The sequence below is a fragment of the Lutra lutra genome, chromosome 9 (genome assembly GCF_902655055.1).
Source record: "Lutra lutra chromosome 9, mLutLut1.2, whole genome shotgun sequence".
In the NCBI taxonomy this organism is placed as follows: domain Eukaryota; kingdom Metazoa; phylum Chordata; class Mammalia; order Carnivora; family Mustelidae; genus Lutra; species Lutra lutra.
Genome location: NC_062286.1, coordinates 64,487,415 through 64,506,496, shown reverse-complemented (window position 1 = coordinate 64,506,496; position 19,082 = coordinate 64,487,415). Strand labels below are relative to the sequence as shown.

At 35.2% G+C, this 19,082-nt stretch overlaps 1 protein-coding gene across 2 annotated transcripts in view; it reads right to left on the bottom strand.

Annotated features, from left to right (window-relative positions):
* FANCL (FA complementation group L) overlaps positions 1 to 19,082 on the bottom strand; it is a 90,842-nt gene that overhangs the window by 50,594 nt on the left and 21,166 nt on the right. For both annotated transcript variants that reach the window (XM_047744084.1, XM_047744085.1), the window contains exons 4-5: positions 16,486 to 16,542; positions 11,079 to 11,179 (exon numbers count right to left, since the gene is read on the bottom strand). In XM_047744084.1, coding sequence (XP_047600040.1) covers positions 11,079 to 11,179; positions 16,486 to 16,542 — 158 coding nt within the window. The remainder of the gene's footprint in view (positions 1 to 11,078; positions 11,180 to 16,485; positions 16,543 to 19,082) is intronic.

Here is a 19,082-nt window from a genome sequence, read left to right as displayed (position 1 = left end):
ATGGCTAAGACCTATGTACTTAATAATGCAGCCAGGCTGATGATTGAGAAACAAAATAAACATGGATTCTTAGATGACCCTGTGGAACAGAGCTCCCAACTCAATCTTGGCCATCTGCCTACCTCTCAACTGTTAAATGAGAGAGATGAATAAAATTCTAACCTTGTTTGGAACACTGAGAATTTAGGGTTCTCTTTGTTAATGGTAGCTCAGCTTGTATCCTTACTAATACAATGTATTTCTATCCACAATAGGAAAGAGTATCTTAGTGTTTGGTCTATGGAAGAGATTATTAAAGGAAGAGGGAAAAGTGATAAAATCTTACAAGTAATATCAAAATCAATTTTTCTGAAAAAAGTCTATTTCAAATGCTCTGCTTTATTATAAAGTTGGGTCTCTCAATTTAGACAATATGGAGTAAACAGTTTCATTCATTTAAATAAGATATAAGTTCATGTAAGTAATAAATTTAGGAAAATCAGTGAAAAGCTCAATTTTTGAAGTTATGAAATCACATTTAAAATTTGTATTTAGAAGTTTTGGTGTTATTACTTAAATAGACATATTCTAAAATTGACAAAGAAATAGAAAAACAAATATAAAATCTAAAGAATATATATTTCTGGCACTTAACTTTGTATTTATCACTTGCTGCATTTCTTTATAAGTTGCTGCTTACAATAAAATGGCACTACACTTGAATTAAATTTTTAAAACCTTTGAAAAAGGATGCTAATACTTAAGATTCATAGAGGTTTCCACTGTTCCTGTTAAAAGCTGAATGGTATCAGTACAGACAGACAAAACAAATTTGCTTTGTTTTTCTTGAAATACAGTATTTACTTTGACTAAAAGCTTAGGTTACATAGTTTTTCTTTAAATACCTAGAGGCATATATGTAGCAATAACATCAAAAGGCAGACTAAAGATCTTCATGTTTTAATAAAGCATCAATTTCATCTTCATTACCACCCTCAGGTTTAAGCATTAACTACTTCAAAAAACAATCTCCCTAATTGGTGTCTTTACTTCTTGTATCTTCTGTACATCAATCTATTCTGCCTTTCATGACTAAATTAATCTTCCTAAGTACTTTTTTTTTTTTTTAAGATTTACGTATTTTAGAGAGAGAGAGAGCATGAGTAGGAGGGGCAGAGGGAAAGGGATAGTCCCAGACTCCCTGCTGAGTGGGGAGCCCAACATGGGACTTGAGCTCAAGCCCTGAGATCACAACTAAGCCAAAACCAAGAGTCGGGTACTTAACCGACTGAGCCACCCAGGTGCCCCAATCTTCCTAGATACTTTTAAAATCCTATCAACCCCTTGCTCAAAAATAGTGAGTCCCCATCACTTGCATATACAGAATCCTTAGTCTAGTAGGAAAGACCTTTCAGTCTGGCCCTGGTTTCTATTCTCTTCTGTGAGCAACTGATCTACTACAAAGTCCAAAGATGAACTACACATTTCCATCACTACAAACTTACTTCCACCACTGCCTTTTAAGACTCTCTACATTCCTTCCTAGCTTATCCCAATACCCACCTCCTTTAGGAAGAACCTTCCTAAATCATCTGCAGCCCAAAAGGACTTCATCTTCCTAGGGGTGCCCGGGTGGCTCAGTTGGTTTAGTGTCCAACTCTTGGTTTCAGTTCAGGTCATGATCTCAGGAGTCTTGAGATTGAGCCCCACCAAGGTCTCGGAGTCTGCTTGAGATTCTCTCCGCCCTCTCTCTCTGCCCCACTCCCCACTTGCATATGCATGCACAAGCACGTGAACTCTCTCAAATAAATGAATCTTCAAAAGGACTTCACCTTTCTCAAAACTGTCACACTGTTCAAGTTTTTGCTTCCCAATCAAATCAACTTTTTTCTAAGGAATATGAAAGTTTTAAACTTCTATGCATTGTATCAATGCTCTATGCATTACATGACCATGGAGAAGTTACTATCAGACTGGTTCATATTTATTGATTTCATATGCAAGTTTTAAACAACTGAATGCAAACTGTTTAAATTACATACTGTAAACATATTACCAGTTTAGAAAAACAACTTTTTTCATTATTAGATAAAATCTACTTTTTCATTGATTTTAATATATATGAGGAAAAAGCACTCTATGGTAAAGATAATTTAGGATGAAAATCATACTTATTAACATCTATGTTCTTATGCAATATGCAATGAAAATTATCATTACTGGTTATAATTAAATCATAACACTAATTAAGAGCTGTAAAACTCATATATAGTCTGACATTTTTAGGTGAACTAGTAGCTCAACTTTATACCTATTTTATACAAGGCATTCTTTGAATCAAATAACACGTTTCTTTTTAACCCTTATTATTAAGTATTATTAGTTTCATTTGAAAAATAAAACGTGGCTCAGAGAGGTTACATTACTTGCCCAATGTCACAGAGCTGATAAGCCAGAATTAAAGCTCTTGTCTAGTTACTGGAACTAATTTCCTCCTAACAAGTATCTCCATTTCTCCCAATACAGTATACAGTTTTTTGAAATGCACTGGGAATTATAGAAAATATCAATGGATTAGTAAGTTCATTACCAAAATAAGATACTTAATTAAAAATTCAACTTAATATGTATTTACAGTCTTTCAACAGCACAACAAATTTAATAAAACTCAGCTCTTTCCCTAGACAAATTTAAAAGGCCAAATAGTTGAATTCTACTCACTCTAATTGATATATATGGTGTCTTAAAAAAAGAATAAAACCATCAGATCACACTTGCCCTGTTAGAACTATTTAATCTCTGAATTACCTAGGGCCATGTGATTACTAAAACAAACATTAAGTATCTTCTAACTAAGATGACTAGATATTTCTTCCAAAAAGACACTTCTGAGACTGCAAGAGGCCAGATAAAAGGAATAAACTAGGATTATCCTAGGTAAAGTGGAATGTAGATCAACCTACTTATAACAAAAAGTATTTAGTGCTTTCAACTGCCAGGACATTCTTGATATCCGTAACATCCTAATGTTTCTGAACAGAAAACCCTGTTAAACCCCAAGGACTCTAATTCTTGTCCTTTTAATGAGCCCTTCTGCAAACCACCACAAGCAGAAGTGAACAGAAACCTATTAAGACAGCTTTTTGCATCACTTACCTTTGTGAACTGTTTACACCCAAAATCACTGACTTATCATCATCTTTTTACCCTTCAGACAACTAGCTGTTTTTAGTGTGTTCTTATACAAGTTGAAAACAAAGACAGAAATTACAACAATAGCAATCAAACTTAAGGTCAGTTACTAATTCTCAATGCCATTTCCATAAAAAAATGTATGTGAATAAAGGAAAAAAGATTTCAATCATATTCTAAATATTTCTATTTTTCCCTAATTTTTTATAAAGCCTCATCATATAGAATTGATTAGATATGTCAGTTATGTAATTTAAAAACACAGCAAACTCTTCATTATCTTAAAAAAAAAGATTTTTCTTTCATTATCAGATTCTACCATTATACTAACAAATCTACAAGAATATTAGAGTGTAAGAAAAATATAGACATACTGACATGGTCTACAAATCATTAAGATTCTGACAATCCATTCAAATCAATTTGTCATACAAATTATTGTCTGTGTCATTTTAAGAGATATTTTAAATTAAGAAGCTGGCCAGCTATCCAGGCAAGGCCTCAAAAGGTAGCAATTCTAGTACGTGGATAGCACAATTCAAGTCTCAGTGTTACCACTGATGGTCTGAAACCCTATGCCAACATTGCCAGACCTGATTCAAGAATTAAATCACAAAAATAAAATTGATAATTTTCTTACTCCAGAAAGCACTGAATAAATACCGACAAAATCTTACTATCTGGCTTCTGACAATCCACGCAAGCAATTTCTCTTTTGCTAACACATTCTTCATCTGTAAAGACTATGAAACAAGTGATTCGGTAACAGCAGCTATATTCTAATTCAATCACGCATGCTAGTCACTATAATTAAACTTTGATCTCTCACAAATCTAAACAACAGATTTCATAACTATCTCTCAGAATGGGTTAATTTTGCATGTGGCCAATTTTATCCATGATGAGACAGGCACATACTGAGGGTGAGACTAATAAAACCTATCTCCAAGTATATGAAGGCACTTTAGTGAAGGATCCTTATCAGAGCTACTCCATAGCACAATTCAAGGCAGCACCATTCACACAGAATGCCTAAGGACTGTTATGCAGCCAGTCTTGGCTACATAAACATTTTATATATAAAGCTGAACATAAAAATATGTATCTTGAAATTTATTCAGAGAATTAACTAGGCATTATATAAAGTGGCTATAGCAGTCAGTGGAACAGGACAGAAACTTCAAAAATGGAAGTCCCTGTATAAAATAATTTTAGTCTAAGGAAGAGACAAGCATTCATATTGTGATCAGTGCTATGATAGAGGCATTCATAACCTTCCTTTTGGCTTCATCTATTATCCAAGCTAGACATCTGTTCCTTTTTCTCCCACATCAGAATAGGTATAATGCAAAGCAAAACTCAATACTTTCTTTTTGTCCCTAAAAAACACTTATTCCATAAGATATTTTAATACTTGCACTATTTCTCTTATACCTTGTTAATGGCTCTCAAGAATCCCTATAATTATATTCTGTAGTACTTATCACAGTTAGAATTAAATACTACTGTGATCATCTACTTAAATTCTGACTCTCCCACTAGACATAAGTTCCTTGAGGAATCTTTAATAAAGTCTTGCCTATGGTTATCCACTCTCTTACATTATAGGCATTCAATAGTTAGGTGAGAAAAAAATGAATGATTCACAAATCTCTTATTTGCATTCTCAGTGCTTCAACTACTTCATTACTAGAGTTCTTCCAAACATGTCACAACAACTTTGAAAAGGGTTTCCCCTTCCCAAGTCCTTCCTACATTCCTAAGTATCCTCTAAACACTAAGATCTTAACGTTTAAGCATCTGAAGGTAAGTCAACCTGATTTTTCTGTAACACCTTAAATCCAAAGAATGACCAGGTCCATGATGTCAATGCCTCAAGACAAATCTTCATACTTCCAGCCAAACTGCTATTAGTTCATCTCAATTCATTACTTGTCTTCTGTCTCCCCTCTCCTGGTTATGCTAAATTTTATTTAAAAGTTCCATCTTTAAGAAAAAAAAAAAAGTTCAATTTTTCCCAAATCCTATTCAGGAATGGCACCTTACCAAATAATGCCTAATCACATGAATAGCATTAACCAGTCCTCGATATCACCACAACAGTACATTTGAAGTTATATGTAACAGCAATATCTGGCTAAAATGGAGTATCCTGCTACAGACCTACACTTCCACTGAGAACCATCAGAGTAGCCTGATGCAAGAGGGGGGAAAAAAAAAAAAAGGTTGGAGGCATCATAGAATTGCTAAAGCAACCAAGACCTAAAGAACCAAGGTCCTGAAAAAGGGGAACAGAGGAGAGGTAAGCCAACACTGCAGCCATTTTTCCCTCAGCTTATTTACCAATTCTGCACATAGGGCAAGAGAAGAAGAATTTGAGCAAAGGGCACAAACAGAAAACTGCTATTAAGAAGCAAATCAAAACAAACAAAAAAAAACACACTGCAGCATTTCTGGAACTCTCTTGAGGTTAGGGATAAAAATAACAGACTTTTAAAGAGCCAGAATCTAGTGGTAAGGTAGGGCCAGGGAACTTGCCCTAAACTTTCAGCACTCTTCCACCAAAACTTTTGATAAATCCTTGAACTGCAAGTGATGAGGATAAAAAAAAGAAGAAAAAACTAAGTGGAAAGCCAGTGAAAACCAAGGGGGGGAGGGAATATTTAGAAATCCCATAACACTGAGGAGAAATTAATTAAAATTTAGAACCTACATGAGGAAAAGCCCCAGTGAATATCCCTAAGCCCTTAGTGGGAACCCTGGGAGGGTTACCCCTAAAAGTAAAGCAAACAAGAGGCAGATGAAACATTGTCAAAAATGGACCCCTGACTCCAACTGAGAGGTAAATTGGCTCCATGAAGAGACACACACAAGAGTTTAGGATCTACCAAGGGGGAAATACCAATGAACACACCCAGCTCGTGCCTAAACGTTCTAGAGGGTTACAACTTAGGAAAGGGAGAGGAGCAGTAAGAAGTACATTGAGTCTTAAAAAAACTATAGCCCAAACTCAACCAGGATTATAGCAACCTACCCCTACTCTATTTCTTAGCAAAGGAAAAAGTAAACCCTTTTAAAAGAAAGTATGATTTAAAACCTCTGAACTTTTTTATATACAATTTCTAACACTCAACAAAAGATCATTAGGCATAGCACTGCAGCCTTAATGAACAAGGGCAAATACTGAAGAACAGCCAGCAAGAGAAAGTGAGAAAAGATGTATTAACTAAAATATCTGGAAATTAAGTCAGTTTCTGCACTTCTCCCCTTTTGCCAGTTTTTCAGGTTTTTGTTTTGTTTGGGTTTTTCTTTTTTAAAGAAAGAGTAGTCATAGTCATCTTGTTAAGCACAGACCATGAGAGTTCAGGTTTTACATTTTCATTGTTATAGAGTACTCAATTTGCCACTGATTCAATTGTGAAAATAAAGAAAAACCCCTTACCTCTTACTATTAGAACATAGTAGGCCCACATGAAAAGATGCTCAACATCACCTGTCTTCAGAGAACTACAAATCAAAACTACAATGAGATACCACCTCACACCTGTCGGAAAGGCTAAAATCAGCAGCACAGGAAATGAAAAGGGGAACCCTCCTGCACTGTTGGTGGAATGCAAGCTGGTGCAGCCACACTGGTGAACAGTATGGAGGTTCCTTGAATGGTTAAAAATAGAGCTACCGGGGTGCCTGGGTGGCTCAGTGGGTTAAAGCCTCTGCCTTCAGCTCAGGTCATGATCTCAGGGTCCTGGGATCGAGTCCCACATCGGGCTCTGTGCTCAGCAGGGAGCCTGCTTCCTCCTTTCTCTGCCTTCCTCTCTGCCTACTTCTGATCTGTCTCTGTCAAAGAAATAAATAAAATCTTAAAAAAAAAAAAAATAGAGCTACCCTGTGATCCAGCAACTGCACTACTAAGTCTCTGGCCAAAATACAAAACTACTAATCCAAAGGGATATATATACACACTCCAATGTTTATAGCAGCAGTAGCCACAAGAGCCAAATTATGGACACAGCCCAAGTGTCCATCAACAACTGATGAATCCATGAGGAAGACGTGGTATGTATGTATGTATGTGTGTGTATATATATATATATACACACAATGCAACATTATTCATCCATAAAAAAACAATGAAATCTTGCCATTCGCAATGACCTGGATGGAGCTAGAAAGTATTGTGCTAAGTGAAATAAGAGAGTCAGAAAGACAAATACCATATGATTTCACTCATATGTGGAATTTAAGAAACAAAACAAACAAGCAAAGGGGGTGGAAAAGGATGGACAAACAAACAGACTCTTAACTATAGAGAACTGATGGTTACTGTAGGGGCGGGACAGGGGCAGTGGGTTAAATAGGTAATGGTCTAAGGAGTGTACTTGCTGTGATGAGCACACACAGTGCTGAATCACTGTATTGTATACCTGAAACCAATATTACACTGTATGCTAACTAACTGGAATTTATTTTTTTTAAGATTTGAAGGAGAGAGAGGGCACGCGTATGTGTTGGCGGGGCAGTGGGGGAAGAGGGAGAGACAGGAGTGTGGACCTCAACAAAGGGCTCCATCTCATGACCCTGAGATCACAGGCTGAGCTGAAACCAGAAGTCAGACCCTTAACTAACTGCACCACCAGGTGCCCCTTACAAAACTGTAATTTAAATAAAAACTTAAAAGGAAAAAAAAGCAGTAGGCCCTGGTATTTACCAATATGGATAAACACACACGCACGCGTGCATACACACACACACTTGCACACAGATGTTTATAGCAGCTTTATTCATAACTGCCAAAACTTAGAAGCTAACTAAGATGCACTTCAGCAAGTGAAAAAATAAACTTGTACAGATAATGGAACTATATTCAGTACTAAAAACAAAAGAATTAATAAGCCATGAAAAGATTAAGAAGAAATTTAAATACATATTACTAAGTAAAAGAAGCCAATCTGAAAAGGCTACATAATGTCCAACTATACGACATTCTGGAAAATCCAAAACTGTGGAGACAGTTCTTTCCTTAGAAGGAGGAAAGAACACTGGGAGAGGGGCGTCTGGGTGGCTCAGTTAATAAAGAATCTGCCTTCAGCTCGGGTCACGATCCCAGGGTCCTGGGATTGGGAGCCCCACATCATGTTCTGCTCAGTGGCTGCCAGAGGCAAGGGGAGAGGAAGAGGAAGGAAGCAAGGTAAAGGGAGAGGAAAGGAGAGAAAGGGAGGAAGACAGACAATTTGGGGGGAGTACTAGGAATGCCAAGATCCAGGACTAACTATATGACTGAAAACCACAAGAAAAAAAATTAAGAACAGACTCCAGTGGATCTAGATTATGGAAGTTAGTAGAAAAAAAAATTTTTTTTTAAAGATTTTTATTTATTTGACAGAGAGAGATCACAAGTAGACAGACGGAGAGGCAGCCAGAGAGAGAGAGAGAGAGGGAAGCAGGCTCCCTGCTGAGCAGAGAGCCCGATGCGCGACTCAATCCCAGGACCCTGAGATCATGACCTGAGCTGAAGGCAGGGCTTAACCCACTGAGCCACCCAGGCGCCCCAGTAGAAAAATATTTTTAAATAATTATAAAAGTTAATACGGGAAAAGGCAGAGAATTCTAAAAAACACTGAAATCTAGAGTAGTTATACTAATCTAACAAAGTCGACATTAAGGAAAGAAATATTACCAGAGATGGAAAGAAACATTTAATGATAAAAGGAAAAATCCACAGGAAGATACAGCAATTATAAAAATGCATACACTCTAAAATTAAAAATGGAACTGCCATATGATCCAGCAATTTCACTTCTGGGTATATACCCAAAGAAAACAAATGTTGAAGAGGTATCTGCAACCCCAAGTTCACTGCCGCAATATTTACCACAGCCAAGACATGGAAACAACGTTAAGTATCCACTAACAGATGAATGAAGAAATTTTAGCGTGTGTGTGTTTGTGTGTGTGTGTGTGTGTGTATGTATGTGCGCACGTATTCACCAAATATACAATGAAATACTTACTATTCAGCCATAAAAAAAGATCATCCTGCTATATTACAACAATATGGATAGACCCTAAGAGCATTACACGAAGTAAAACAAGTCAGAGAAAGACAAACACAATATGATGTCACTTATGTGTTGAATCTAAGGAAAAAACAAATGAACTCATAGATACAGAGAACATACTGGTGGCTGCCAGAGGCAGAGATGAAATGACTGAAGTTAGTCAATGGTACAAAATTCCACTATGTAATGTACAGCATAGCCACTGTAATTAATAATACTGTAATATATATTTAGAAGTTGCTGAAAGAGTAAATCTTGAAAGTTCTCACCACAAGAAAAACTGTAAGTATGTGTAATGATGGAAGTTAGCTAGCCTTATTGTTGTGATTTCCTAATATATACCTATACCAAATCACTACATTGTACATCTAAAATATGTCAATTATATCTCAAAAAAATATTAAAAGAATTCTGTAGCGAGGAAGAAAAAAGATTCCAGACAGAGAAGTAGAAATGCAGGAAGGAGGAAAGAACACTGGGAGAGGGGCGCCTGGGTGGCTCAGTTAATAAAGAAACTGTCTTCAGCTCGGGTCATGATCCCAGGGTCCTGGGATCGGGAGCCCCACATCATGTTCTGCTCAGTGGGGAGTCCTTTCCTACTCCCTCTGCTCCTCCCCCACTTATGGACTCCCCTCTCTCTCTCAAATAAATAAATAAAACCTTTTAAAAAAATAACATAAAAATACGGAGCACCAGGGTGGCTCAGATGGTTAAGCATCTGCCTTTGGCTCAGATCATCTCCAGGTCCTGAAAACAAGCCCCATGTCACAACGGGCTCCCAGCTTAGCAAGGAGTCTGCTTCTCCCTCTCCCTCTCCCCCTGCTTGTGCTCTCTGTCTCTCTTGCTCTCAAATGAATAAATAAAAATCTTAAAAAAAAAAATTAAAATAAAACAAAAAAACTGGGAGAAATACACAAATTACATACAAATTATACATACATAATGTATAATAATATATTTACACATATAATCATATATATAAAATATAAATTTATATATAAATGCATATACATAAATATTGACTTTAAAAACAGTTTGCCAATTTTAAATATAGAATTAAAATGCATGATAACAATAACACAACAGGTAGACAGGTAAAAAAATATACTGCATTTCAGATCCTCCCATAAGAAAATTGGTAAAAGTAAAAATGTGTATTTTGCTACACATATGCTGAAATCTCCAAGACAGTTCTAAAAAAATAATAAAAGAATGTGTAACAACTTAATTCTTGATTAATTCAAATAAAGGCTGATGAAAGTAGATAAAGCGAAAAAACACAAAATGCAGGAAACAAACAGAAAACATATAGCAAGAGGTCAGTGAAAATGGCAATCAGAAATTCCTAAAATTCTCCATTCCGTAACAGTCAGAAGAACAATGACCCAAAAAACATCAAGGAAAAAAGCAAATATGTGAGGTGATGAATATGTGAATATGTGAGCTTATGTGAATCCTTCCAAATGTACATGTAAATCAAATCATATTGTACATGCTGAAAATACTATAATCATGTTTGTCAATTATACCTCAATAAAACTAAAATAACATGTTTATGCTCAGTAAAAATATGGTAACATCTTACTTCCTATATAAAAATGTTATTTTTTTCAACATTTTATTTCACATTTTACTTTGTAGATCAGTTTGTTAATGATGCTATCCCTTTAATTCATACCCACAATAAGGATCAGTTATCAATTATAATTAAATAAGTTCTAATTATAATGAAACACTTTGACTAAACACAGGTACAAAATAAATTGCTAAAACTGCAAATAAATTTAAATGTGTAAAAAGAAAAAAAAAAAAAGAAGACTTTTCTGGAACATTTTAAAATAGACATACTTATCCCAACCAAGAGTTCCTATCTCTTCAATAAGGCTGGAGTAGAACTGGGGAGGCAGAGGTGGTGCGTACAACTCTTGTTTATTCTTTAAAGCAACTTCCTGTTTAAAAGAAAAAAACTTGAATCAGCTGTGTATTGCTAGACAGCAAGTTGTTACTATCTGATTACAAAACAACTTCATAATCTCCTTTGTGCCTCACTAAAGTGTCCACTATTTTTACAGAAATTCCAGCTGAATCATTCCCCTTCTCATATAAAGACAGGAACAAGCTAAAGGACTGCACTGAAGATTATTATGTGAAAATGTCAATTATTATACCATTTAAAAACTTCAGATTTTAGTATTTTTCTAGACTATTATGTCTATCAGGTATGACAAAACTTTAAAAATACCCTCAAGGCTTCACTATTCTTCTATTCCTGTGGATAGGACTTTGATATAAAGAAAATGTACCTTTAAGAAAAGCCTGAACTCTTAAGCCCATTATTTAGACAGATATATTTGTATACAGTTATGAATCACACCCTTACAAACACAAACCCTTTATTACCACAGTAAATACTTGCCTGCTACTTTCTTTCACTGGCTTACATTCTATATTACTCCCAGACCAGGTTAAATATTTTTCCATCTATGTGGAATCACAGTTCCTTTCCCTGCTAGGCTCACCTATGATATCATCAAGATGGTTTATGTACCCTACCCCCCAAAAAACTAATATTTCCTTTTTTTTCTTTTTTAGTTTAGAAGCAATACAAACATCACTTTAATTGCTGAGGCTGAATATTATCAATTTCTTCAAAGGTGCTAACCCAGACAAAGATTTTATTTGGAAAGCAAAAACAAAAATGTATCTGCAAATTACACAGATGTTCATATCAAAAGAGATAATTAAAAAGTCAGATATAGTAAATGATAAAAGCAGATGAGAACAAGCATAAAAATTATGTTTCTATTAACTGTAACCCTAATAAAAGGTATAATTTTTTTCCTTTAAGTATTTACTCTATCAGTCCTTATTCTTTGTTTTTAAACAAGGATAGGATACCATTAAATTGAGATAATACTAGAAAGAATAGATTTTACAAAACAGTATTTTAAAATCAGGACTATTAACTGAAACTACTTTTCTAAATCTCCTTTAGAATTAAAAACAACAAAACTGTGAAAGCAGGTTTGTAAAGCTCAAAATGACAGTATGGATTTAATTAGAAGGTAAGTTCTTAGAAGACAAGGAGTATACTGCCTTTTTAATAAATACTCAATGTTATCTGTAAATTGCCTGATTTAGTCCACAGAAACAAATTTTTACTATTAAGATTATCCTGTTAAAAAGTCAGTATAGTTCCTATACTTATTTATAAAACAGCTTCAGCAATTCTTTTGAAATTTTTTTAAATCCAGAAATATTAAATATTGCTATCCACGTATGTGGATGGTAAATGTGGATAATAAAAACTGCATCTTAATCTTAAGTTTATGACATTCGTAAACTCCACCTTCCACGTTGGGTCAGACAAGGTATTCCCATTCCAGAACCGTAACAGAAAAAAGGGCAAGGCAGAGAGTCAAAGCAGTCTTTGTGAAGAAGAGGCAAGATACCCAGTAGAAAAAACACAGGCTTTACAAAGGTTTTAAATCTTAACTTTACCATTTCCTAGTTTTAAGGCCTTAGATACACACTACTAAGCCCTAAAATGGGTATTTAAAAAACCTACCCACATCAGAGTTCTTTTAAAATACAGGTAATTGTGGGGCACCTGGTATCTCAGTCAGCTAAGCATCTGACCCTTGATTTCGGCTCAGGTCATAGCCTCAGGGTCCTGGGATCGAGCCTCGAATTGGGCTCTGCACTCAGCTCAGAGACTGCTTAGGGTTCTCTCTCCTTCGCCTTCTGCCCCTCTCCCTGATTGCATGCACATGCACACTAACAAATAAATCTTTAAAAAATAAATAAAATACAGGTAATTGTTCACTTATTAAATATATACTGAACACCTACTATGAGCTTAGTTATTACTAGGAAACTGGAGATTTACCAAATCTCCAGAAAAGGTTCAGAATTACTGATTTCATTTGTACATCATCCTCAGTAATTTCATGGGTGATTACATTATAGAAAACCCTGTTACTGACTACACAGCCCAACAAATAAACTGATATTTTTGATACACTTTGATACACTTATTTTTTGATACACTGTTCATAAATGTGCAATAGTTTCACCAATTCTGTCAATTTCTCTAGAAAACTAAAATACAGCATGTCATTTTATTCAGAAATGCAGCAACGAATGTACTAAATACTGTTAGAGATCAATGTCAATATTTTATTTTAAATTAATGACAGTTTCTTCAAAATTAAATGACCAAAACAGCTGTTCTTACAACCTAATAAAGTCAGCCAGTAGTTAAGAGCTAATGGGACATAGTGTATGTAGTTTTACTCTGGTCCCTTAGTCCTTTATTTGTATAGCTTATGAAAAATTAGAACAACTTTTTCCTTTTAAAGATTTTATTTATTTGACAGAGAGAGGAGGAGAGAGCACAAGCAAGGGGAGAGGGAGAGCAGGCTCATTGCTGAGCAGGAAGGCTAATGTGGTGTTCTATCTCAGGACCATGAGATCATGACTTGAGGCCAAGGCAGATGCTTAACTGAGTCATCCTAGGTACCCCAATAAAAAACTTCTCAAATTTTTTTGCAATCTCAAGGTAAACCAAAATATGCTTTACTTCTTCACCTTACCTCTTTGAAGCTTATCATGAAATCAGGCCTTTGATGAAATTCATCATCAATTTTGATAATTCTCGTTAGAGTTTACAAATTTGTAAGTCAAAATTCAAACTTTAGAAATTGACTTTAAACTATTTATTCTGATCCCAAACATTCAGAGGGTTGTTATGAGGATTTAAAAAAAAAAAAAAAAAAAGGACTGAGAACAACTTGAGCAACTAAGCTCTTAGTATGTGGCAGCTGCTGCTAAGAATAAAAAACTCAAAAAGAACTATAAAAAATAAACTGCTTTCAGTTGTTAGTAGCAATATATTGGTACTGTAATTCTGTAAAATATAAATAGAGACATAGGAAAAGCATAAGTAAAACATAACAAGTAAAAAATAAAAAATAATTATGTTAATATTAGAAACCAAGATTTTCAGAGTAAAATATAAGCATTAAAATCAAATTAAAAGTGTTATGCCAAATTTGAATTGGAAATGTCAATATGAACTCATAATGAATTATTCTCTTTCTAAACAGCATTTTTTCCCAGCTCTGTCCACTGAAGAGGCCTACCAGTAATAGTAACAATCCACAGTTTCCAGATCTGTGGCATCAAAACACCATTTCCTACAAAGAAACCATGGCTCTTTAGAGTAGTAACTAATTATAGTTCTGCAAAAGGATGAGTACATTAAATTGGGGTAACTAGTCTCAGAAAGCATAGTTTGGCCTGTGTTAGAAGAACTAAGGAGCCAAATGAAGGGGCATACACTGACCAAAAATGATACAATTTAAGCATCCACAGGTATAGTGACTGCAATGGACTTAAGTCAATATATAAAAACTCAGGAGTTCATAATGATACTAAAAAAAAAAAAATCATTATTTTCCTTTGACAGTTGCTAGGCACTAACTCATTACTCTAAAAATTGATTTTTGTTTAAAAAAAAAAAGGAAAAGAAACAAGCACTTAACCTATTTCTCCAGCATGAGCTATACCTCGAATAAACCAAATAACTGATGAAAGGAAGTTCTCTACAGAAGATAGCAAGATAACAAATGTAGATGATGGAATTTTAAAAATCACCATTTGCAACCCCTAATAGTGGATGTAGGCAATTATTTTCACTGGATGCTATAATCATTAGGTGATAAGCTGATAACAAACTTTATACTTGATGGATCTAAATCTACTGATCAATCCTAACTCTACTAAGAGAGGAACTATCAAATACCATGTGCCTCCTTGTGCAATGTAAGTACACAGCACAAAGTATTCTTACCAGAACAAATGAGACTAGGTCACAAAAAAGGTAGAAAAATATGTTAAAAGATACTATAAATATTTAATAAACCAAATCCAGAATGCAAGAAATGTTACAGGACACATAGTTCATTTAACTAGCAGACTAAAAGAAAAAAAAAAGTACGGGAAAGACATAGCAGTGCTAGAAATTAAAAGACTTAGGAGACATACCAACATTTAATGTGTGGACTTTGTTTGCATACAGACACAAACAAGAAGCTATAAGAAATTACCACTAAGTCTGCTGGGGTTATAACAGCATATTTAAAAACAAAACAAAGAAACACTTAGCTGTTAGAAGTATACACCAATACATTCATGGAAGGATGGATACAATGTTCAGAATTTCGTTAAAATGCTCTAGTCCCAGGGCACCTTGGTGGTTGAGTCGGATCAGTGTCCAACTCTTGGTTTCAGTTCAGGTCACGATTTCAAGGTCCTGGATTGAGCCTTGCAGCTGGCTCAGCACTCAGTGGGAAGACCGCTTGAGAATTCTTTCTCTCCCTCTGCCTCTCCCTTCCCTATTCAGTGCATACTCTCCCACTCTCAAATCAATCTAAAAAAGAATACTCTAGTCTCTTCTCCTTAAGGAGCAGGGGAGGAAAAACGGCAAAATGTTAAAGGCAGGTCACGGGTCCACGGGTATTCACTATACAGTCTTCCCTCTTCTGTTTATATTGAAAACTTGCATAGTTAAAAATTTCTTAAACAATACAATGTCTATAGGAAAAACTAAAAACTCAAGTATTTTATGCATAATTAACTGAGTAATCAATTATTATATATAGCTGTATGTATATAATGAAGTCTAACAAGTTCTTCAGAAATCTGCAGCTATAAACAAAATTATTTATACACTCTATTAGATCTTTAAGTGTGGGTACCTAATCTCTCCACAGATGTTAAATTCTGACAGACCAGGACTACATTTTATTTCACCACCTGTCCATGACTAGTGTCCAGTGTACTCGGTTTGACACAATCAATTTAGTTCCTATACACACGTTCTGTTCCTCATGTAATTCAAAAGAAGCATCATCCACATTTACACACAGTAAGATAAAACATTGAGTGACTGGGAGTAGAAGTTTTAAATTCTAATCATGTTAATTTTTATAGGAATTTAAAAAAAAATCAGAGGCGCCTGGGTGGCTCAGTGGGTAAAAGCCTCTGCTTTCGGCTCAGGTCATGATCTCAGGGTCCTGGGATCGAGACTTGCATTGGGCTCTCTGCTCAGCGGGGAGCCTGCTTCTCCCTCTCCCTCTGCCTGCCTCTCTGCCTACTTGTGATCTCTCTGTCAAATAAATAAGTAAAATCTTTAAAAAAAAAAATCAGGACTTACAGAATATGGTAATAGCATTAAAAAACAAATTCTTACCAAAATCATCTTCAACTCCATCATAAAGCTCATTAGATCAGGAGAGTGCTGCATTCTCTAGATAGAAACATTTCTAATTAATTTTATCTGTACAATGAATATTCTATACACTGAAATTGAAATAAAATATAAGTCCATGTGAATGCGAAAAAAAATATCAGATTTATCTACATCTTAAAAGCTTAAGAACTGAAGTACCAGTCACCATCCCTTCTATACCTACCAATTTCAAAATTCTGAAAGAGTAATTACTGCCCGCAAATCTGTTTTGGTGAGCTAAATTGAATTGTACCAAAGTCTCTTAAAATCTCAAACACTCCTTTGTTCCTTCAGCACTGACAACTGATCAAGTTTAGCAAATCTACCAAACCACGTTATTTAAAAAAAAAAAAGGTTGGGGGGGGGGGGGCGCCCGGGTGGCTCAGTGGGTTAAAGTCTCTGCCTTCAGCTCAGGTCATGATCCCAGGGTTCTGGGGATGGAGCTCGGCATCGGGCTCTCTGCAGGGAGCCTGCTTCCCCCCCTTCTCTCTGCCTGCCTCTCGGGCCCACTTGTGATCTCTGTCAAATAAATAAAATCTAAAAAAAAAAAAAAAATTTTTTTTAAAGTGGTATGGGGTGGAAAGATGAACATAAAATATAAAATCAGGCAAATCTATGCAATTAAAAAATCTAATCGGAGTGCTAAATCAATTATTAATCAACACCATGTTTTTATTTTCCCCCTTGCCTTAAAAACAACATACAATTGTTAGTTTTGTCTTTTCACAATTAACTCTATTAGTTCAAAAGAAGTCAATCTTTAAACAGGATAAAACCATTATAATAAAATGGCAAAAAGGAAGTAACTTCTAAAGTTCAATAAATATTTAAGGGTTATAATTCTGTTTCCTAGAAATCTTTGATTCTTAAAATACCTACAGTATAAAGGAAAGCAAAGCAAATTCTCAAGTGTCCCATTTTTTATTTGATGAAACTGTACATCACTTCTCTGCTTGAAATCAAAATATTTTAGTTACTTTTTGTGATACACTGCACTACCACTACACAGTTCTGAACAAAGCCAATCTGTGATTTTGTTCCCTCTTTTAGAGGAGAAAATAATAATCTAAAATATTTCAACAATGCATGAGACATATGAAGCACATCTTAACATAGCTTTAGGTGGGCAAATCTGTAAAACAAATCTTGACTTCCCCATCTTCTATACAATATTTTCCCTGTTAGCTTACCAGTAATGAGCAATAAATTATATCAGATTTTTGTGAACTACAGCCTAGGGGCTAAATCCAGCCCAAACAATTTCTGTAAATAAAGCTGTACTGAAATGCAGCAATGCCCATTCATTTACCTCTTTATGGCTGCTTTGGCTCTACAAGTGAAGTAGTTGTGACAGAGATTTTAGGGACCACTAAAGCCTAAAAGATTTACTAGCTGGCCATTCACAGAAAAAGACTGCTGATTCCCCTAACCCATATTCACTAAAGTTAAAATCGATACAAGGAAAGAATAGTAATATTAGAATAAAACAAAGACAAACTAACTCCGGGTTCTATATGACCAACTAGAGGACAGGAAAGAGATTAGTAAGTAATTGGAAATTTTTCTAGGAACCGTCTCAGTGAACTGATAGAGAAAAACAGTTATAGATATTATTACACTTAGTCTTTATTAACAAGTTTTTTTCCAGGGTATTTAAATATCTCAATAGATTCATTTCCCAAACTCTAGAACAGAGTCACATTGGATGAGGAGGAGGCAGTGGAGAGAAAACAAATAATTTAAACAACCCCTTAAAAAAACAGCAGTAATTATGCTGCCAGCAACGACAGCCTACATTCTACAAATCAAATAGTTTATCTCCTATATTTCTTTGTGGCTCAGTAATGCTTTATGTGAGTGACTGTCATTGTCAGTTATCATACATAATAACCCACTTTTAAGATGAAAAAAATATAGGAATATAGGAAATCGGGAAAAACATAAAAATGAATAAAGCATCAAAAGAAATTCAGTTCTACTTACATTTTTTTTTTTTCTACAAGAGGCATTTCATTACTTTGGGTTTCTTTAGTAACAGTAATTCTTTTTAAGTGTTTCTAATTTTTAAAGAAATTTTCAGGTAGAAGAATCTAAACTTAAAGAACAACTACATTGGAGCTGAAAGTGAAATGGATGAAGGTGATCAATAATACAAACTTCCAGGGGCGCCTGGGTGGCTCAGCCGGTTAAGCGTCTGCCTTCTGCTCAGGTCATGATCCCAGGGTCCTGGGATGGATCCCACATCAGGCACCCTGCTCAGCAGGGAGTCTGCTTCTCCCTCTCCCTCTGCTCCTCTCCCCTGCTCGTTCTCTCTCTCTCAAATAAATTCTTTTAAAATAATAATAATACAAACTTCCCAGTTACAAAAATCCTATTTATATCTCTGCTGTATTTACATCTATGTTCATTAAGTACATATATATGATCCTAAGTGATCTCCACCACACCTTTTCTGTTACTAATCTAGAACTACATTCCAATTTTTGCCACAGATACTCTAAAATATCCAGATGGTTCCTGGATTTCTTCTACCACTAGTCTCAGCAGAAAAACTGCTC